At 42.2% G+C, this 22,718-nt stretch overlaps 1 protein-coding gene and 1 long non-coding RNA gene across 2 annotated transcripts in view; one reads left to right on the top strand and one right to left on the bottom strand.

Moving 5' to 3' along the window:
* Window positions 1-22,718, bottom strand: part of fbn2b (fibrillin 2b) — a 67,733-nt gene that overhangs the window by 17,547 nt on the left and 27,468 nt on the right. The window contains exons 7-24 of the mRNA XM_056378171.1: window positions 19,870-20,067; window positions 16,529-16,654; window positions 12,693-12,818; window positions 7,406-7,558; window positions 6,051-6,266; window positions 5,782-5,925; window positions 5,371-5,490; window positions 5,072-5,197; window positions 4,858-4,980; window positions 4,015-4,290; window positions 3,837-3,890; window positions 3,608-3,733; window positions 2,868-2,993; window positions 2,461-2,580; window positions 1,267-1,404; window positions 787-837; window positions 472-597; window positions 114-341 (exon numbers count right to left, since the gene is read on the bottom strand). Of these exons, the coding sequence (XP_056234146.1) occupies window positions 114-341; window positions 472-597; window positions 787-837; window positions 1,267-1,404; window positions 2,461-2,580; window positions 2,868-2,993; window positions 3,608-3,733; window positions 3,837-3,890; window positions 4,015-4,290; window positions 4,858-4,980; window positions 5,072-5,197; window positions 5,371-5,490; window positions 5,782-5,925; window positions 6,051-6,266; window positions 7,406-7,558; window positions 12,693-12,818; window positions 16,529-16,654; window positions 19,870-20,067 (2,577 nt within the window). The remainder of the gene's footprint in view (window positions 1-113; window positions 342-471; window positions 598-786; window positions 838-1,266; window positions 1,405-2,460; window positions 2,581-2,867; window positions 2,994-3,607; window positions 3,734-3,836; window positions 3,891-4,014; window positions 4,291-4,857; window positions 4,981-5,071; window positions 5,198-5,370; window positions 5,491-5,781; window positions 5,926-6,050; window positions 6,267-7,405; window positions 7,559-12,692; window positions 12,819-16,528; window positions 16,655-19,869; window positions 20,068-22,718) is intronic.
* Window positions 9,620-10,828, top strand: LOC130170660 (uncharacterized). Its single transcript, XR_008828027.1, has 2 exons — window positions 9,620-10,018; window positions 10,739-10,828. It is a non-coding gene; the product is annotated as an uncharacterized LOC130170660 (long non-coding RNA).

Raw genomic sequence — 22,718 nt, 5'->3', positions numbered from 1 at the left:
TCATATAGTTTACATGAGTATTGTAGATGTTCTTCTTCATATCTGATCTGATACATACAGCATGACAAATTGGATGGATGTGCCCATGTCCAGGAAGCTGAGAATCCCCATACCTTTGTAGAACGCCCTGCCGGTAAGAATATCTCCTCTGTTGGCGAAGCCGGGCCCTCTGGGGCAGACGGCTTTGTACTCAGGTGTGTCTGGTTTGGGACACTCCTCACAGTCAATACCCCAGGCAGCACCCACTGAACAGCAGCACATGTCCACGCGATATCTCCCTGGCAGTGGCGCGCCACACTCATCCTCATGCCACTTCAGGTAGCACTGCTCACTACGCATATCTGGAAAAGTTGGTAAAATAAACTTTTTTAAAAAGTCACCTCTGTTTTAAATTTTGGCCTTATAGTGAAGTATGTTGACAGCCACTGGAAGTAACTGTTTAATCAGCTGATATAATGTACGTTTTCTTACCCACACATGTGCGTCCAGTACTGTCCAAGGTGAGACCCTCAGCACACTCACAGCGGAATGAGCCCTGGGTGTTCACACAGCGGCCGTTTGTACACACTCCAGGGAACACCTCACACTCATTAATGTCTACAGGGACAGGGACAATTTTAAGAACCGTGATTACAAGGTGAGACACACAAACACACACACACACACACACACACACACACACACACACACTAACAAATAAGGGAGAACATTAGGGCACGTTAGAAGGACAAAAAGATGAAATTACTCCATGGGTGTTGATGTTGGATATAGATCAAATATTCTTACCTTCACAGACAAGGCCTTTCATACGAGCAAATCCTCGAGAACAGGCGGTGTCTGAGGAGCATGAGAAGATTGAGAGATGTGAAAAAAACATTTAATGTATTCTAATGCCAAACTATTGACTTTTAGTTAATATTTGATTGATTTGGTCCAGTCACGTTCACAGTATGGTGACCAAAGCTGCCAAAAACGAATGTGGAAAATAATGTTTTATCTCCTTCCTTATTCTGGTGCTCATGAGTTATTAACGTATTGCACTTAAAGTCAGCAATTGCAAAATAGCTCATAATTTAAAAGCAGTAATACTTTCAGTCTTCCCCTTGAATTGAATTGCTTCTTTCCTAAAAACATTTCTTTCCATGCTGAATTTTGCTGTTAAACGTTGAAATCTGCCATGGCACAAAATCTTAATGGCTTCAATTCAAAACATTGGTATCAGACTTAAGGAACCCATATTTTATGACTGTGTGTGATTGAACTGACCGATCTCGCAGGGTTCACAGGGGCTGCCCCAAGCGGCTCCCAGTGTGGAGCAGCACTCAGACTTTAGTGTGGCTCCGTTGATGTTGACTTCACAGCGGTTGTCCTGTTTTGTCAGCCAGCACGTACTCTTCATACTATCTGTTGAACCAAAGTCACAGCAGAGAAGACTTGATTAAAGGGACCCTGTGGAATGTCTGCATCCTTGTGGCATAATATCAAATGCATAAAACATTTGCAAAGTCAGTTTCACTGAATATTTTTCCTTGTGCGTGTGCAAATAGAGCACTAGATACAAACAAAACAGAGATTTTCTCATCAAAACATAGCTACATAGCACCACTAGTGGTCAAAATCTTTAACTATGGCAACAAAATACAACACAAAAACAATCAACATGTCACCTTCAACTCTTTTTACTGCCATGAAACTTGTGTCTGTGGCTACAGGCTGAGTAAAGCTCATGTGCTGTTACATTTAATCCTATGCTACTGCATTCCTAATGAACTGAACGAGTGTACAGTCATAACAATGACACCTTCTCTCCAAAACAACAACACCACCCAAACACAAAGCCACAGTTTACATTCCCTTTCTTCCCCCCACGAAGTGATGGGATCTAAAACATAAAACAGAAATGAACCAAAGCAGAGGAATTTGAAGACCTCTGACAGAGCCAGCTCATGCAATATGCATGAGTGTTTTTGTAATGACTCATTCTCCCTTTCAGTTACAATAACATCTGTATTCTGTATTAGCATGTAGCTTTCTCAGAATGATTTCCCCGAAAATAACAAACCTCCAAACAAGTGGAATATTTAACCTCAGCAAGAGAGTCTTACATACCACACGTCAATCTGAATCTGCGGCAGATCTCTATGAAGTAAACCAATCTCCATGTGAACCAAGGCCATGCATGCAAGTATTTATCTAATAAATCATCTGTGTTTTTCCCAACATCTGAGGATAATAATGTCTCTGGATGGCTCCTGGAAACCTGAACCACCTCACTGTTTATTTACAAAAGTGGAGAGTAAACCTCGATTTAAAATGATAAGACAAAAGGACTCTTGCACCAATTGTTTCCCATTGACGTTCATGTCTCAGGGTGCAATCATTATCAGACACAAGCTGTTTCTAGGACCCTGTGGTGCTGCTCTAATTTGCGGCAGACATGTGGGAGGATGGATTTCTTACCCACGCAGATGGTGTTGGTGGAGTCCAGCTTGCTGCCGTGGGTGCATTCGCAGTTGAAGGACCCGGCCACGTTGCGACATGCTCCATTGATGCACGGGCTGGACTCGCATTCGTTGATATCTGGAACATGTGCAAGTGAACACCTGAGATCAGGGCTCAGAGGCTGATTGAAATGGATCATCATCACCACTTGGCAGTTATGAACACAACGTTTGTGCCTTCTTCCCATGAGCTGCATGTTTACTTGAAACTAAATGCAACACATCTGGTAATAATGTCACCTTATAATGACCTTGATTTGTTGGTGAAAATAACACATGGGAAGCAGAGCAAACATGTGAGTGTGTTGGGGTGTCAGAGAGAATGTGTGTGTTTTTGTGTGTGTGTGTGTGTGTGTGCGTGCTCACCTTCGCACGTCTCTGAGTCAGGTTTGAAGACAAATCCTTTAGGGCAGGAGCAGGTGTAGGAGCCAGGAGTGTTTCTGCAGAGACCATTGTCACAGAGCAGACGGTTCACCAGACACTCATTGATGTCTGAGGGGAGAAAAGAGGTCAGCATGATCATTACATCAATTTAGAAAACACTCAGGAGTAATGTTTATCTATGTCATTTCTAATTAGAGGAGTACATTTCTCAACCATCAGCACCGTCCTGTAAAGTGAGACTGTGGAATTTGAGAGAAAAAACAATACATTCTATCACAAATGGCATCTTGAATCAGTTTAATGAGCACACCGGCTCAATTCAATACACTCAGTGCTTTTGCTGCTGCAGTGCTCCTTGGTCTTGTATGACTAGTAGCTTATGGTGGCTTAAGTAAAGCTAATGTCAGCAAACTGCTGAATAATCAACATTATTGAGTAAATTATGGAAGACTGAAGAGTCTTCTCTACTGTTGGACTATTGTTTTAACTTGTGGCCAATATTAACAAAAGGCTACATAGATTCACTTTAAAATAGATACATGGCTAACTTTGCACTGAGGTCGATACTGTGTGTGTGTGTGTGTGTGTGTGTGTGTGTGTGTGTGTGTGTGTGTGTGTGTGTGTGTGTTTGTTTGCATGTCTGTGTGTGTGTGTGTGTGTGTGTGTGTGTGTGTGTGTTTGTGTGTGTTTTTGTAAACCAGAGCGTCATTAAATCCACCCACCAACGCAGTTCTTGCCACTGGTGTCAGACTCGTAGCCGATGTTACAGATACAGCGGTAGCTTCCTCTCAGGTTCTCACAAATGCCGTTCTGACAAATGTCCGGGTCCAGGGCACACTCGTTGATGTCTAGAAGAAGTGAGGTATTATCCAGCAGATGTAGATAAATGATGACATGAGCACTTCTTAACAACACAGTGGGAGAATTCACATTCATGAGCAACATACTCACCTCTGCCATCAGCTGTAATGCCAATGCCACTGCTGCACACAGCCTGGAACTCAGCTGAAAGATGAGAAGAAAACACATTTAATGAGCTGGATTAATTTTTTTATTTATTTCACTTTCACAAAATGAAAAAATAACAAAGAACTGAAATAGACAGTCTAAAGCAAATCAAAGATGTTACCTGAGTTTCTGGAGGGGCAGGGTTGGCAAGGCTCTCCAAAGCCATGTTCAGGATTGGCACAGCAGCACTCAGACTTGGTCACTGCACCAGGGAATGGACGCGAGCATGTGCCCATCTTTATGGCGCCGTAGCAGGTGGTCCTCATGTGTGTGTCCACACACACTCTCCCATCTACATCAATAGCCAGGCCTGGTGGGCACTCGCAGCGGAAGGAGCCCTCAGAGTTGATGCAGCGGCCGTTCATGCAAATGCCGGGTGTCTGACACTCATCGATGTCTGATGAAGAGAGGGCAGATTATTAACCATCACATGTCAGTTCATATGTTTACAGAATGATCCATTTGAATTAGTAGATTGAGGAAGTAAATATGGAAGTATCTACAGAAACAGATTTCATTCATGTTATGTAGGTTTGTGCTGTCATAGGACTATATTTTCACTGATCCTACAGCTAACTCACAGCTAACTGAAAATACGGCATAGAAATGAGGAATCAGGTCATGGGGAGATTGGTATGTGTTATATTTGGGATGTGCACCTGTGCTGTCTGCGTTATGGTGTGACCGCAATGGAATGACAGCTACTCTCGAAGCTTCCAGACAAAATCTCTCAACAGAGACTCAAAAATTAATCTATCTATCTTTTTCTGGACTGCGCCTAATAGCACCCTGGGGATGTTTCAAAAAGCCTGATTTCTGAAACAAAACTGTGCACAAATGGGTTCAAAAAGGGGTCTGCAGGATTTCAGAGAACACCAAATCTGTCAACACTGTGTTGAAGCAGTCTGTTTGACTCTGGCCCAAGTTTTGAGGTCTGTGTTTGTACATTATAAATCATACATACCAGTACAGTAGCGTCCGTTAGGTGCTAGTGCAAAGCCAGGCTTGCAGATACACTTAAAGCTGCCGTCCTCATTGATGCACATGCCGTTGAGACACATGTTGGTGGTTGCACATTCATCGTGATCTGGAGAAGGCGAGAGAATAGGAATTAGCTCAAATTTGTAAAGGTGAAAGTTCATGTTGAGGTTCAACCTGGTCATGTGCTGGTTCCTTACCAATGCAGTTCTTCCCATCAGGAGTGAGCTCAAAGCCAGCATTGCAGATACATTGAAAGCTTCCCTCTGTGTTGACACAGCGGCCGTTGCGACACATCACTCCATTCACAATACACTCATCGATATCTGAGGGGAGGAGAGCAGGGCTTAATCAATTGTCTTTTAAACACAAATCATGTTGAGTTGTGCATTTAAGCTTTAGTTAAATGCTTCTTAACCGGTTTAGTAATACGTGCGTACTAAAGTAGTGTTAAAGAAAAATCTTGATTACAGTAAAACAGGTTGAAAATCAGACATACCAATACAGGCTTGTTTGGTAGGTGTTCCCAGGTAGCCCTCGTGGCACTTGCAGTGGTACGAGCCAGCTGTGTTGACACAGTCTCCATTGATACATGGATTACTCACACACTCTTCCACATCTGGAGGGAAAAAAATAAAGTCAACAAGAAACCACGACCTCTCCTGACTGTCACAGTGAATGGGTTTAAACACACACAACACATCACAAAGAAACACAATTCACATTTTAGCAGACTTCTCCAGCAGGCGTCAACCAACACTTGTTCCCTATATCGGCAGAAGATGGCAGTGCAGTGCAAACTATTATCTGTGGCACTATCACATAGTCGCTGCCCATATGGCTCAGAGAGATTAGTGAGAACTGAGCAACATTATACAGTTAACAATGTGTGTGTGAGCATGTTTCCTACCGATACACTCCCCACGAACATCCTGTCTGTAGCCCATGTTGCATTCACAGCGGTAGCTTGTGGGTGTGGGAATGCAGCGTCCATTAAGGCAGAGGTTGGTAAAATGTTTGCATACATCAATGGAGTCGTTCACAGAAACAGTGCCTGAGAGTACACACACGGGGGGGGATTATCAAAACACAGCAGACACACAAAAATACAATGCAGAACTTATCTATTCTAACTCTAGAAATTAACCTTTGCATCTAATGTCACATTTAAAGACTCACCTATGTGTTGGTGAGTCAGAAGTCCTCCTCCATTGCCTCCAAAGCCTCCTCCACCGTTGCCACCGATGCCTCCGTTACCATTACCGTTGGGTACACCGGGGAACTTGGGACCGTAGTTGAAACCATTGCCGTTGCTGGGGAAGTGTCCGTTGGGGTAACCATGAGGGAGACCGTGTCCCTGGGGAACACCCACAATACACAGACGCCTGAACTCGTCTACAAGAGAAACAGAGATCACAGGGAACAAGTCAGTGTTTGCGGACTGCTGTAGGTTATGATTCATTTGTTACCAGCCAGATGGAACTGAGCTAAAATATATTTATCAGGCCCCAAGTTGTGCCAAAAAAAGATTTTGTGTTTAAACAATTTAGATTAGAACAGTAATTCAGACTCAACAAGTACTCCAGATCAGCCTACCCATTAGAGGTCCTACAGTGTATGTACTCAGTGTTTCCTGGAACTCTGGAACCTCTGGAACCGGCCATTGCACTTTGCAGTAAATTTTGATGTTCTCTTGTTGAAGTCGGTTACAAAGCTGACTGTCTACTGTAAGAGTTTTACTGGTTTCAGATATGCTTTGACTGGAGCAAAGCCTGACCAAGTAATAAGAGAAAAATGTGTGCAAATAATTACCTGCTCTGCTCTCCTTTGGCATGTAGTTACAATAAGTCTATTGTATGTTTTTTTGTATGTCTGTATGTATGATTTATGTATGCTGGTGTGTGTGTCTATTTATAGTATGTTTGTTTGTCTGTATGTTTTGGACAGTCACAATAAATCAAACACACCCATCTTTTGGTGGGGCCAGAGAAAGAAACAGAACATTCTGTAACACATCAGTTATGGATCACACTGTCTCACGCAGAGGAAGAGTTTTCCCAATTCCAGCTTGACTTAGGAGATGATGGGTCATTATCTTCACACAAATCTTTTCCATCTTTCTCTGTTTGGTTTGTGCTCATGACATCATGCTCATCAGTCTGAGTGGATGCCCTGGCCTCTCTTGTCATGACACTCACACAAACTCAAAGCAGCCTCTCTCTAACAATGTCAGTCTTGTCTAGTATTACTGTGTTAAATTCATTTGGCTTGAGAACCATTTATGCAGTCATGGCTTTATTTACTGCCTGCGCTCATGCCAAATCACAGACAATGTATTGTGGGGACTGCCAGTTTTTTGTCAGCAGAGGAGGAAGGTGATGGATGTTTTGTCCTAATTTTTCGCTCATATCCGTCTTTTTGTTTGCAACAACACAGATGTTGGTGGGCTTAAGTTTGGTTGTCAACAACTGGGAAATGGGATCTGCACATATCTTCTGTCCCCAGTATCTTTCTTTGTTTTTATGTTTACTCACCAGAACCCCTGACTGGGCACATCTCAGGGATCTGTCCCAAAGCCCAGCAGCGTCCCGTGTCACAGCAACACTGCATCTTGGTGTATTGACCGCTCAGCTCCGCAGCACAGCGGCCATTAGCCAGAGCAGAGAAACAGGTGCCCACACGCTGGTCTGAAAGAGGAGGAGACACATGGACACAATGAGAGGACTGGACAAGCAAATGCTCTACTGTTCTGAAGTATGAGCATACAAATGAGTCAGCAGACCTGGAAAACAACACTATGAGTTAAAATTCATAAACACTAGTGTATATAGAGTTGCTAGACCAAATAGAACATCATGACAGGTAAAGTATAATAATTATATATAAGAATAAGTTGACACAAAAAAAATATTATTTTATTTTCTTATTTAGATTGGATAGCTTTGATAGATTTGCTACACTGTTACCTGAATAAAATCTTAAACAACTACTTCACAGACTGCTGACCTCCAGTGGTTTAACGTCACACCTTGCTGCAGTGATGTAAGAGTGTACGCCAGGTTGTGTCAGTACACTGTGATATCACTGAGGTATGTTCGGTCAGAGGTGCAACAGATTTGAAACTTTCAACAAAAGAGGGCAGTGAAACACAGCTTTTCAGCCTGGTGTTATGTTGTAACATTATATTATACATGGGAAAAGGTTACAGGTAATAAACCCTCTAAAATCAACAGTGCAGTACGTTAGAAGGCTGTCCTGCCCTCTCCATGGTGGCTGAAGAGGACGCTTTTTTAATGGGTTAGCAGTGGGAAAGGTTGCTTGGGGTCTCGACTAACTGCAGGCATCTGAAGGGCCTCCAAAAAGGGGGTCTTATTTGTTACAGTTTGCCAGGTCAGGGTCAATGGGGCAGGAGAGGGGCCTGGGGTTCAAAGATCATGTGTGAGGAGTAAATGGAGTGGGTGAACGGGGGGTTTCTGGGTATTCAAGAAAAACACCAAGAGAAGAAAAAAAAAGAGTGAGAGAGAGAGAGAGAGAGAGAGAGAGAGAGAGAGAGAACCAGGGCCACAGAGAGAGAGAGAGCTAGAGAGAGAGGATGCATGTGTAGGAGAATTTTAAGTGAATATACAGAAAAAAGTGGGAGAAAAGGGAAAAGCAGACTAAAGGGAGGTGGGGTGTGGGGGGAGGAGGGAGGAGCACAAGTCGATTAACTCACTAATGAGCCAGCAGTCTGGAATTAATCAGTTCCATGTGGAGCAATTCTTGCCAATTAGATAGAACATGAGGGGCTGTGCTGAGTCTGGGAGCACACAGAGTACAGTACACACACACACACGCCTTCACTTGTACATACACAGACAGATATGCATTCCCTTATATATACACAGGCACACACATTTGTTTGTACAAATGGATACACACACACACACACACATACATATACGCATATACACATAAACGCAACACCAAAAACATCCCATAGGAATGACTGAGCTGGTGGTATGATGGAGGAGAAAGGAGGGGAGAAGGGGGGGGCGGTTGCTGATGAGGATGATGATGACTTAAATTGGATCCAGACCTTGGTTTGCTCACCAGTATTGCTCCACTACACAAGCATATGCTTTCATTTGGTGAGGTGTTTTTACAGACTGACTGGACAGGTCTTGTGTTTTTTTCAAGCTTCCACCGTGTGACAGGGCATTAGGCTCTGATTACTGTCAGGCCCCCCAACAGCTCCCACTGGCCTACTTCACCACAGTACAGTACATCCCGCAAAACACAACAGGGCAATACACAGGGACTTACACAGTATAGCTTACCTACAGCTAAAACATGAGGGTAAGCAAGCAAGAAATTGGCCCTATACAAACAATTTATTCACTTTATGTTCTGACCACAAAATAAAAATGCAAACAGATCATACAGTATGAGAAATTTCATCAAAGGGTGTCAGTCACATGAGGAGGAAACAAGCAGAGTTTATTATGTCTCTTTTTTCCAAGCTCGGATTTGTGTGTAAGTGTACCTTTAGATCACTGGTCTGGAATATGACCTGACCCAGGGCTGGTTTCACAAAGACAGACTTTGACTATGGCTTAAATATAACTGATAGTCAGACTTCAGATAAACATCTAAATTCATCCCTTGCACAAAACAGTTTAGTTGACTATCTTAAATCTGACTGTGGTAAATGAATTATGGGTAAATTAAGACTTTTTTCAAAATAAAAAAAATGGCCGACCAAGTCACCACATCCAACCGCCGACCTCTATTTACCCCAGCAGAAAATGTTTGTCTACTGGAGGAATTTAACAGTTACAAGGACGTTTTACTAAAAGATATTAAAAACAAATATGGTACAAGACGCAGAGAAAGAAATGTTTAAAATACGAAATCATAAAACAGGAGGATGACCACAGGAAAAGCTTAAAGACACTAGACACTAGTAGAAATTGTACTGAAGATATACGGTGGGCAGTCGCCTCTGTTTTGGGGAATAAACAGTGGACGAGAGAGCGGAGAATGTGGGGTCAACAACAGTGCGAATGGGGCTCCACCACCCACACCGGCCGGTGCTGGAGGTGACAGCAGCCCACCAGCAGCCTCCCGTGAGGGACAGACAGAGGCCGGCGACAGTCAAGAGAACACAGGTAACATTAGGTCAATAATGTCTCTTGTTATTGTTTGAATGACCGCAGTCAAAAGAAAAATGTTTTACTTTGTAACGGTGGTTTTGGTATGCTAACGGTTGAGCCGGTAGCTAGCTTCCGGTAAGTTACATGTCGACAAACGTTACAACTTGGCCTTCAGAATAAATTGGTGCTGTCGGTGTTTATTTTTCTTAGCGACCCTGTCTTTGGACTGTATGGATGAGACAGCAGGGGAGGAGAGGCAGTTCCTGCGGTCACTAAAACTCTTTCCCCTTGCATTGCTCTTTCCATAACGATGTTAGCAAACCACAAATAATTATCCATGTTTTGTTTTTGTTGTTGTTGGGTGCTACTGGCCAGCACAGGTGTCACTGATTGTAACCACCGTAACATTAGTCTTAGACCTGAGTTAGCCTGGGGGTAAGGCGTCTAATTTTTTTGGCTTAAAATTAGTCAGTCTTTATTTTTGTGAAACAGTCTTACTTGCATTGGACTGATCTATGAGCCAAATTAAAACTGGTCCAACACTACAGACCAGTCTGAGATACGTTTGTGAAACTGGCCCCCGGTCTAGTCTGGTTTTGTTTGGGTTAACTTATCTCTCCCTCTGTCTCCTCACAATCTGGTCCATTTTGAAAGAGGGACAGAGACAGAGACAGAGGAAGGATATATGGGGGTTGTGTCTGGCACCTGTTTATTTGCTCTCTCTCTTTTCCGCAGAAGAGCAACTGGAAACCACAACTAAAGGAAGTGAGGTGCAGTATCCAGATGGGAGAAAAAGGGAGGAAAAAAAAGGGGGCCAAGAGGAAACGGTAAGATAGATAAGGAGGGTGAGAGTGCGAGAATGCTTCAGTTTTGGAGATAAGCAGTTAAAAAAGGAAAAAAAACAGAAACAGCCTGAGGAGACGGAACAACAGACAAGGTCCAAACGGAGATAGAAATGTGCACAGTTCCAGAATAAACAGATTCTACTGTAAATCACTGAGCTGTTAGCTTTGGTGTGATCCATGCTTATGGATGCTTTCTGCAGAAGAAAGATAGAGTGAGAAAGTGAGAAATACAGCGAAAGAATGATATATCGCTTCACAGAAAAGAAGAAGAAAGGGGACAGCAGTGGAGAGGGAGAAAAAAGAAAAATGTGGACACGCATAAAGACAGACAGATGGAGAACTTTTGGGTCAGGGTGATTGGAAGACTGCTTCAATGTGAGATTCCCTGTCTTTAACACAGGCAGACCAGGCTGCGAGGTAGCACTTTATTCCTGATGATTCTGACTGTCTTTAACTCCTCTCCAATGCCCTACCTGTTTGTTTAGGAAAACACAATCCAGATCATTTTAATAGCAATTTAATTGCATCTTTAATGTCTTTCCTCTTCTCCTTCCATATGTTGTCTGTTTTTTAATATTTTACTTATAATTTTTACTTCTTATTTTGCATGTTTCCTCTCATTACTTTTTATGTTCCCATGAAACTTTTTTCCCCCTTGTCCAGTGCCTATGTATACACTACATGGCCAAAAGTATGGAAACGGCCCTGTCTATATATGTTTGAGCACTGTAGGGGCTATATTTCATGGTTTGGACTGAGTTCCAATTAAGGAAAATCTTAATACTTCTGCATATAATAATAGTATGCTTCCAACTTCATGGCTTGTGGAAGGGCTTTTTCATTTTAGCTAGATCCATAAAAAATGGTTTCCCAGTTTTGGTTTAGAAGAACTTGACTGGTCTGCACCGAGCCCTGATTTCAACTTTATCCAACACCTGATGAACCGGATCGCTACCTGCCAACAAGGCCTTATCAAACACAAGTACCTGCAGTCACTGATGGCTAATTACCCACTGTGGCTGCAGCCGTTCCAGCTTGTTGGGGTTTATGATGCCATCTTTAGTTTATTTCTTTACTCTCTGCCCTCTCTGATTTCCCTTAAAACAACAGCATATGCCTGTTACCTTGAAGGCTAGAACGCTTCAGGCAAGCTCTTACACTACCTGTGAGATCAGCCTCCACCCTGTTGTGCATGAAAGGGCACATGTGAGCTCGGGAATTGGGAACTGGGAGTTTAAATATTCTCAACCCATTTTTGTCTCGTACTTTTTCCAAAACAAAAACAGCGCAGCTCATTATTTTCTGCAGATGATGGGGAACGGTTCACATTAAATCTAGAAAATTACTTAAACAGGGGAATTAAAATGTATAATGAAAGATCGAGCTTAGGGGAATCATGTATTTTCACTGGAGGCGATAGGGTGAAAGAGAAAGACCCTGAGCTGTCAGTTTTGGTTCTAAATCTTGAAATAATATATTAACACCTGGTTGTGTTTCACTGTGGCTGCCATGAGGGTTGAGAATTTCAGGAATACATTAACACCTGGTAGTGTTTCATGGGACATGTCAGTTAGGTATGTGCTCTATGTGTGTCAGCGCGTGTGTGTGAATGAGTCAGAGGAGCACTAACATTAGAGTAGGTTAATGCTGTCAAGGCCAAATAGTGCGTGCAAGTGTGTTTGTCTGCACATGGTGACCACAGGTTTGACTCATCAGAACTCCACTCACAGGAAGCAGGGAGGGAAGTTACTGGCTAGATGTGAAGCCTTTAGCTAGCCAGGGGGTGAGGAAATGCACAAATGAGAGAGAGAGAGAGAAATGCTGGTAATATGTGTGAGACTCACCCACACATCTGGAGCCATCTGTGCTGGAGATGTAGCCTCGCGGACAGGTGCAGACGTAGCTACCAGCAGTGTTGGTGCATTCTCCTCCATCACAAACACCAGGGATGGTGCTGCATTCGTCAATATCTGAAACACACACAGTCAGATCAAAAATAGCGCTCATCACAGAACACAGCTGTCGAGTGGTTACGCCTGACGCCAGCTTCAAAAATTGTTCAGTTTCTTTGTTTGAAGAGATGCAGTAGCACGCTCCAGTAAAACTTTATTGCACTGGAGCAACAATTTCTCCCTTAGGGAAAATTAAACAACTCCAAATGGATCTGCCGTCTACCAAAGTGAAACTACTTCAGTTCTTATGTGTTCTGTTCAGGCAAAGCCTCAGCTTGTGAGATGTGACATGTAAATGACAGGAACAATCTGATAGAGTAAACTGTAAAGCTCAGTGAGAGAAGAAAAGCATCAGCACTGTCCAATGTAAGATCTTCACTAGAGCAACTGATGCAAACAATCGCTTCCAATCGACAAACTTTGAAATTAGTGTCCATACTAAAAGGGAACAGAGGGAACAGGTTAAAGTGAAGTAAACTGACCTGATTTAAACATGCCACGGTCTGACTCAGAAACGTCTACAACATGTGACACTACCTGGGCACGGTACTTGGCAGGGCCCACCTCGGTGTGGTGCACATTATCACAGCATTAAGTTGTATTATTCAGTGAGAGGGGGCCTCATTGCTCCATGACGGGGGGAACCCAAAGTGAAGTTCCAGAAGGTATTGGGTTTTTATGATGTGTCACGCTTATTTATACGCATACGTAATTGCTGCGCCACTGCGGGACATAATTACAGAATAAGTGCAGACGTGGTGCATGTGGTACTGTGTGTGTGTGTGTGCCTTTCTTGTTCAGTTGGAAAAGTGAAGGGTGTGTTCGTGTTTGTCTTTCGAGGACTAAAGAGGGTGTAAGTTGTATCCATGCGTGTCGTTCTGCGTGTATGTGTCTGCGTCTTAGTGTGGATGTGTGTAGTAATGCCTGGGAAGCTAAGAGGCTGTTCTTCCCCTGCTGACTTCTGTCTGACAGCAGTGGCAGAGGGCCTAGGTGAGGCTGTAAAAGCCCAGCCAAATAAACCTTGTGTCAGCAGCGACAACAGCACGCCAGACATTACGCTCCACACAGACATAGCGCTGTGGGGCTGCCTGTGTGTGTGACGGGAAATGTGTGTCACCTGGATAAATGTCTGTGACTGACCCACCAAATCTGCAATGTGTGTGCAACTGTGTGCGCACATCTTAAACACTCATCAATACGTGAAAAAAATAAATAAATAAATAAATAAAAAACTTTAGATAATGCATGTGTGTAATTAAGCCAGTGTTTCTAGTGTGTTAAACTGTCTGTGAGTGTATTTGTACAGCGCAAATGCGTGAGAGTCTACAAGTGTCAGAGCAACGAGGAGGTCTGTGTGTGTAATGAGAAAGTCTCCCAGATGCTGTAAGTGTTTCTTTGTTCAACGCTAACAGCTGGTTTTCAGCCAAAGGACTGTATTTATGGAAGGAAAATGGAAGGAGAGGCACAAAAAGCAAAAAGAGGAGGAGAACGGGAAAAAAAGGAGAGACTGTTAAGCAAAGTCTGAACTAAAAGCCAGCCATAAAACCAGGTGCCTTGTTGTGCCCAAAAACAATCAGACACCCAGGATATCTTAACTGCACTTTATCTTAACTACTCCAAAAGCTCACTAATTTCACTGTGAAAGCTCTCAGTGAGGCTGTTTGCGCATTAGCTAGAAGGGCATTTCAATAAAAGCCTCCCCCAGAGGACCTGTGCTGATTGTTTGCGAGATTTCTCTAAATGCGGGTTTCCTGCAGATCCATGACTTAAGATACACGTCACAACTGCTCTTTTGTTTTTACGAGCTTTACAAACACTGAATTCTTTCTCTTCTCACTCTGCATGGGTCAAATGACTCAATAGTGCTACATATCCTAACATCAACAAATCAGCACTAGAGCTGAAATGTACCACAGTTCATTCTTCAGCTTACGAAAATATGGCTATTAATGCAAAAGTGGTTTGCCAATTATATTTCACATTATAAGCTCAGCTACAATTTATTTCATATGACTGTAAAATAAAGTAATTCCTTGATACACCAAAACATTTTTATATGCTATATGTTAGTCAATCAACAATTTTAATAATTAGTAATTAGGTCACTTAGTTGATCAAGCAAAAACTTCAAACCTCTGCTGGTTCCAGTTCCTAAAATGTGCAGATTTGTTGCTTTCCTTTGGTTCATGTAATTGTTTTTCAGACAAAATAAGAATTTTGAGTCTCATCCTCGATAATAGGAAATTATACACTTTGTCTCTTGTTCTGGCATTTTATAGATTAAACTATTAAATTGAAAATATCTGGGAGATGAATCACGGATGAAAACAATAATTGGTTGCAGCTCTATTCTGCAGAAACCATTACTTTTGCTGAAGAAAATAAAGCTAACACTGTATATAAAGTGGTGGAAAGAGGTAGAGGGTGTGGAATATCTCCCTCTATTTCATCAATCATCACATAATCACTAGTAGAGCGTTTTGCTCAATAAAGGAAATTATTGTAACTAGACAAATTTGGTGACCAAGGAGGGGATAGAAAGGTTACAGGACTTATCTCTCACCCTGGGAAAGTCCTGTGTTTCAGCTTCTCTCATTGAGTGGTCTGTGGTCTAACTACTCAGCTCTGTCTGTGCTGTATGACACCAGCTGGAATGTGGCTACAACATCCACACCCAGATCTCGTAACAGTGCCCAGCATCTCTGGAAGCGCTCATTCTCTCCTTACAGTAAGTCCTGAAGTGAGGTGGCGTTCACCCAGAACCACAACTGAAAGCAGGACTCAGTCAGCCTCTCTGTTTCCTCCTTCATTCATTGAGACATAAATCACTTTTTGTGTGTATTGCAGTAATTGCTCCTCATGAATCTGAAGGTGGAGATGCCAGTTTCCAGGAAATAATAGTTGTATTTTTCCTGTATCTGGTGCAGCTCTAAGCCGTGCTACATGTTCATAAAAGGAGAATATAGATGATAATTCATATGCTGATACACTGCGATAGCCAGTGCAACAGTTTAAGAGCTGTAGACTAAGAACACATCGGCTTCAGTCCAAGAGTCACAAACCCTGCCTGGCTAACTATCAGACTGTTTAGCCTGGGCATTGTTTAAATTCCATCCAATCAACACATTGTAATGTGAGTCCACTCTGCTGTGTGCGTGTGCTTTCATGTATATATGTGCGTTTATATGCAGACCTCTTAAACTATCAACGTGTCATCACTTTTTAAAAGCCCTCAGAGTTTTGTTAACTGGTCCGAGCAAACCCACGGTTATCATAAAGTGCACGGCCAAATGACTGTCTCACCATTAACTCAACAAAATCTAATTTAACTACCAATCAGTTCTATTAAATTTCCAATAGGTTAACATCAAGTTCTCTGCACTAAAGTAAGGTTGATATATTTTGCAATACTTTGTCAATTCAAAATCAAAATTTAGGATCATTATCTCAGTTCATAATGAAGTTTGTAGCTTCAAAATGCTATAATTGCTCAAAATGCTAACATTAGCTTGCTTTACTTTGCTTCATATGAATTAATTCAATGATGTTTAGTGATGCGAGAACAGATAAACAGTATCTTGCTCAAGGACCCCTTAGTTCAACAGATGTTTACCATAATAGATGCTTGTAATTGTAACTGTCTCAACATGTTTGGTCCTCATTACGGATATTTCCTACTTAATTGTTGAACATATCTCGGTGTTAAATCCTTTTTAGATCCAACTCACCTTCACATTTGTGGCTGGTTTCGCTCTGACGATGACCGGCAGGGCATTTACATTCGTAAGATCCCACAGTGTTGATGCAGTTACCTCCGGCACACAGACCTGGCACTGCCTGACACTCGTCCACATCTGAGAGAAGGAAGGGAAAGGCACAGAAATTGGTCATTGGAGACAAAAGCAGATAGAAGCAAAAGCCAGGATAATTACTGGCATTGGCAGACCATTGGTTTAGGAGATGTAGTACCTTATTTTTTGGAATACACCAATAACTAACTTCAAACAATATGCAGTTTATATGTTTATATGTTTCTGGCACATATTCTGTTGCTAAACACTGTTTATTCTCCTTGTCATTTTTTTTGCAAGACGAATTAAGTAAAAATGAGAAGTAGCTTGGCGCCAGCTGTGATGTCTGATACCTCTACTTCTCCAGAAAGACCACTTTAATTCTTGTTTGAACAGGAAATTACTTTTTAAATGTATGTTTTTTCCCAGCATTCAATGTGAGTCACTTTTACCAGTATTGGGAATATGTCAGTGGGCGGGTTCCTGTAAAATGGTGTACCCTCTGGGACACACACACACACACACACACACACACACACACACACACACACACACACACACCCACCCACACACACACACACACACACACACACACCCACCCACCCACCCACCTACCCACCCACCCACACACACACACACACACACACACACACACCGAACACACTGCTGCGTATATATTCACTTCAGCTTCAGTCACTGAGCAGGATCCAGGCATTGTGAATATGCAAGATATGCTCAAAACAAAACAAAAAAAAATCCTAAACGTATTTACACACCTGCATGCTCAAGCACACTCAAGCACACACACATATATAGACATTAATCATGCGAATACATTCAATCTCTAATCCTTTTACCAAAGAAAGGCTGAAAATACTGTCTAATGTTGAGGAGCTCTCTATGCCAAAGGCTGGGAGAGAGAGAAAGAAAGCAACTACTGGCCAACATCCTGATGTGGAGCCTGGAGTGCAATCCTTACATTTGGATTCATGGTCATGTGTTCTTTGTACTGCTGCCAGCAAGACATTGCTCCAGGCTCTCTGGCGATTAGGTGTCTTTAGTGTTTGTGTGTGTGTGTGCGTGTGTGTGTGTGTGTGTGTGTGTGTGTGTGTGTGTGTATGCGTGTGTGTGAGAGAGAGGGAGAGGGAGGGGAGTTAGAGAGAGGGGAGAGAAGACAAACAGAGATTCAGAGGTAGAAGGAAGCACAGGCAGACAGTGAAAAAGAGAGTGAGAGGAGGTATGTGAGTCACAGAGGGATGAGTGATCTCTGGTGTCTCACACTGGCATACTTCTAACATATGAGCAACCTGGCAGCAACATCCAAAGGAAAGGAAGCTGTGGAGCTAAATGCAAACCAGTTACTGATCCCAGATGTATTACCTTTTTTGATTTATCCTCATAAATAATGAATCCAGACTTATACATATAGCTGGGTGGATCATAGTATCATGGAAACTGTGTTACATCCCTTTGATTTGCTTTAACACATGTCTATATATTTGCCAGGCATATGCATGTCAATAATTGGTGGTACATACAAACTGTTTATTTTCCAGACCCATGCTATTGGACTTAACTATCTTCAGTGCTACAGTACACAAATCTTAAGAATGAATTGAAGTTTTAAAAAGTTTCCCCAAACACAAGTTGAGAAAAAAATTAATTTGTGAAACTTTAGCACATAAAGCCATTTTCACATGCACCCATATGAGCAAAAAATCCATCTGTCCTTGTGTATATGACCTTTTTATTAGTCTGACAGGAATAGTTATCAGCCCATCATGTGTAACTTTCTATTGTAAATGCAAACAACACTTGAGTTTGCACTTTGAGTTTTCCAGTATTAATACACAAATTCATTGTCCTTAGCTCTGATACTGTTGGAGGGTGGCAAAAAGCATCAAAAATACTTCATACAAAAACAGTATCCCTCTGTGACGGTTACAGCTAGATATCGACCATCACAGTCTGCCTAGGGTGATGCTGGGTGTGTCTGAGTGAGAGGAACAGGATAGAGGCAACAAAGAGCCTGGCTGGGCTCATTTAACAAGGGACACGACCTCCACATGTGTCATATATTGATGCAGTCTTATTGCTTAGTCTGGTCGGGGCCATAGGTTATTAAACAGGCATGCAGAGAAAGTTTGCCCTAGTCTGACAGAGTTTTGGGACACCAAAAGGACCGATGTTGATGAAAAAGGGTGAATCTCAGTTCATATTTGCCTTGTTCTCTTAGCCTGAGTTGCCTCATTATATTATGTCTATTCTGAATAGTAAAGTTTGCCGAATAGTGTGAGTGAATACTGTGTCTAATATACTGCAGATGGTTTACAGGGGCATGCCAGAAATTTAGAGTTACATTTCCACGAAGTTAAAAGACTTGGAACAGACTTCTTAAAATAAGAATGGTCAAAAATCAATTCAGCAGAGGTAGCGATATCTTAATTTGGGTGAAGTCTCATTAACACTGGATGTTACTATTCCTATACTGTAACTCAATTAGATAACTCAATAGCATATTTCAATAGACCCTCTGCTCCTGGTAAATGCCCACTTGTTTTAACTCCACATCCCCAGTTTGTAATGCAGACGTTCTGTTCAAAGTTTGGAGTCTCCGAGCCAAAACCAAGATTACAGAAGTAAGTAATTTGGAACTTGACCGTGTTCCTCCAGAGCCACAGGGGGTATTACGCAACTGTTTTTACAGTCTATATACCAGTCCTAGTAGTCTAGTAAAGTAACTTTGACATGTAACAGGTATCAGAGTGCCCTTTAAACAACAAGAAATCCTGGAAGAGACAGGACAATATTTCTGCTACAATAAATCCTTATTCCAGCATAATTCTTACATCATTAAATGACAGAATCCATTGTGTATGCTACATATGTAGATTGCACAGGATGAGAATAAACTCATGTCTTGACTTTGAGAACGACGATACGATGATACATATAACACATCGTGACACGTAATTACTGCAACACCTAAACATGTTTAGTGTTTTGGCAGTAGATAGAGATGCATGTACATAGCTCCTGCTGCATAAGAGCTTAACAGGAAATACACGCTTGTATCCGGACTACTGTGTAGATGTAAACACCCTTCGGTGATGTTAACACTAGTGCGAGGATGTTATGGGTTGGAAATGCAGCTGAGATGATGATGGATAAAGTAATGGTTACAGTGTTTGTTGTGGCTGTGTATGTGTGTTTGACTGCATGACCAGGTGTGTGTACTAGAAAGACAGAGAGTGCTTTTGTATGTGCTCCAGTCTGACCTTGGCAGGCTCCTGTGCGGATGTTGGGGATGAAGCCTCGTCTGCAGGGGTGTGGCTGGGCAGGGCACTGCTCACAGGGGTGGCCCCATGCTCGGCCAATGGTCGCACAGCAGAGGGTTTTGGTGCAGACGATTCCACTGAGCTGGCCCTGACACATCTGGTTGTTCACCTGGGTGAAACATGGCCCAGTCCGGTAGTCTGTGGAAGGAGAGAGGCATGTATCCTTTGTTAGTCAGTGACTGATTGAATATTTGAAGGATTAAATAATAAAACAGTGATTCATCTGGTGCAGCACTAAATGCAACCAGATTAAGCCATAGATGAGAAATAACTTAGGCATTTTTCCTGTAATATCTAACTCACTGACTGGTGAGATCTTTTTTCTTGTTGATTTCACTCAAACAACAAATACAGGAATGGTTGTGGAAAAAACTAAAAGCTGGCAACGCATTACAGGATTATTTTGAAGGATGACTCACTGGACCTTTAAACACATCCTTCCAGTTAAATTGTTTCAAGTGTTTAGTCTTTGGATCAACAATCAGCTTTCAAAGAGGAGCATTTACAAGTAGTAGGTTTTACCACGACTTAGGAGGAACAATATGAGAGTTGGTAGCAGCATAACGGATCACGTCAGAGCACGGGATTGCAGGAATTATCCTATTAAACCTGCTCAGATTAAACTGCAAAACACATCCACACATAAACAGGAACATAGCAACAGGATTGGAATGATTGCTATGTATTTAGTCTCTGTGATAATAAGTCAACTCACTGGACAGACATACTGAAGCTCATTCCCGTACTTTAACTAGGAGTCGATGGTGGGCCGAACAGAGATGGTTTCTGTTTCCATCTGACAGTATACACAGCCAATGATAGCGTGATTGTCAGTAACAATCACCCCATGACAATAATTCACTCTAGAAGTGAAGATAAGGCTGAGTAAATACTCACACCCGGTCAGAGAGATGTTGCATGCAAACACATTATGTTAGAACAAAATGAGAACAATATGTCCCTGGCTTCAGCGATCACCTGGCCTCCTCGCTGCAGTCCTGTTTGCCAGCAAAACTGTGGCATAATCTTGTTAAATGCACTTCACAAATCAGACACAATGACCTCATGCTGAAACCATCTCAGCAATACAATGTTCGTCCTTTCAGTCACATATAGTCTAATGATGGCTTCCCTCGTGGGAGAAACCCTTATTAGGTTCCAAACTTAATATAGCTTTCATTAAAAAAAAAAAAAAAAAAAAAGTAGATTGTTAGATTGTCTCAGTGAAGATGAAAGACAAAGTGCATGGTTGGCTAGCCAAGGCACTGACAGTGAGATGTAGAGAAGGAGAGTGGCCTGTTCAGCTCTGAAGGACAGGATGAGATGGAAAGATATGAATCAGCGGTGGTGTCTGGTGGGAGTCCTTCTCTAGACTTATTGCCCTTATTGGTTCCTTGTGCTACATGAAAGGGGATCACGGAGAACGGGGCAAAAAGTAGGAGACGCAGAAACAAAAACAGAAAGAGAGAGAGGGGGGAAAGTAAAGTAGGTCAAACTGAGCATGCAGGTTGGAGCTCACAGCAGTTCTCCCTCTCAGCCATCTGTCTTTATTTCTTTTGCTCACTAAGATCTTCCTGTCTGTCTGTCTGCCTGTTTGCCTGCTACTCCTCACCTGCCTATCAGCCACTACTTGAACTTCCATCCTTATATGGCCTAGTTGGCACCGTGTAGTGGTAGACCTATACAGCAAATGCATTTAGTCTTGCTCTGAGCTCAAATACAAAAAAATGTCCTTATACAAACCTGTACACAAATACACAAATAAATTTACTATATGGAAGTAGTGGATTTGTTTGAGGCTACTTTAAGCCATGGATTAAAAGACCTTTGGTCTTACTGTGGCCGCGGTAATAAAGGGAAATGTACCCCAATAGTTTATGAGACAACAGTGACACAGAGGAATAAGCAATATTCAACTTTGGCTACACAAGCAACACTTGTTTGCCAGTTCATTGTTGGTCTCAGTTGATAACAAGATTGTGCCTTATCCTTAAGCAAAGCTTAATTATACTGAAAGCAACTGCTAGTACTGTTCTTTACCCATCTATAATGAAACAATCTACAGTTAGGCTAGTTTTAGGACTTAACAATTTAAAATAAAGAGACCAGAGAAGAAGAAAAAAAATAACCAGGAAAACAAAAGGAAAAAAAATTCATGGTGCTTCCAGCCTTTAGTCTTTGATTTTGAGAAAGAAAAAAAAAACACTCCCCTCTAGGAGGAAACTAGACTCTCCCACACTCTGATCATCAAGCAGCACCAGACAGCCTCACACAGCAGCCAAGTTCAGCAGTGTATGCATGTGTACATACACATGCTTCTTCACTCTCTCTGTCTCTTACACACACATGTATACACAGGAATGCACATATGTGTCTGTGTAGATACACACGCCTGAAGGAAAACACGGCATCTGTCTGAGCTTCAGCGTCGAGCCAAACAAAAGATTGGAGCAGCTTTCTTCAAAAGCGCAAAATAACAAACTGTGAAGAAAAGCTGCCTGTCTGACTCTGTCCCGATCAGTGTGTGCGCTCCATGTGTTCAGGCTTTTGTTTGTCTTGTGCATAAATTTGCATGTGCACAAAAAAACCCCATTTCATGCATGTAGTCTTCAGTCAAGAGGTTAACACATGCGTTTGAGCACGACGTTATGCACATCTGTATGTTATGCATGTAAATTCAGAGGACACATGCGATCATGGGCGCGGGCACATTAGGACAAGAGCACAATCCAGCATCCTGATTCCGTCCGGCTGACAACATTGGGAAGCAATTTTGTCTAATTAGTGGT

The sequence above is a fragment of the Seriola aureovittata genome, chromosome 6 (genome assembly GCF_021018895.1).
Source record: "Seriola aureovittata isolate HTS-2021-v1 ecotype China chromosome 6, ASM2101889v1, whole genome shotgun sequence".
In the NCBI taxonomy this organism is placed as follows: domain Eukaryota; kingdom Metazoa; phylum Chordata; class Actinopteri; order Carangiformes; family Carangidae; genus Seriola; species Seriola aureovittata.
The sequence above is the reverse complement of the archived record's forward strand: the minus strand, read 5'-3'. Positions and strand labels throughout refer to the sequence as shown.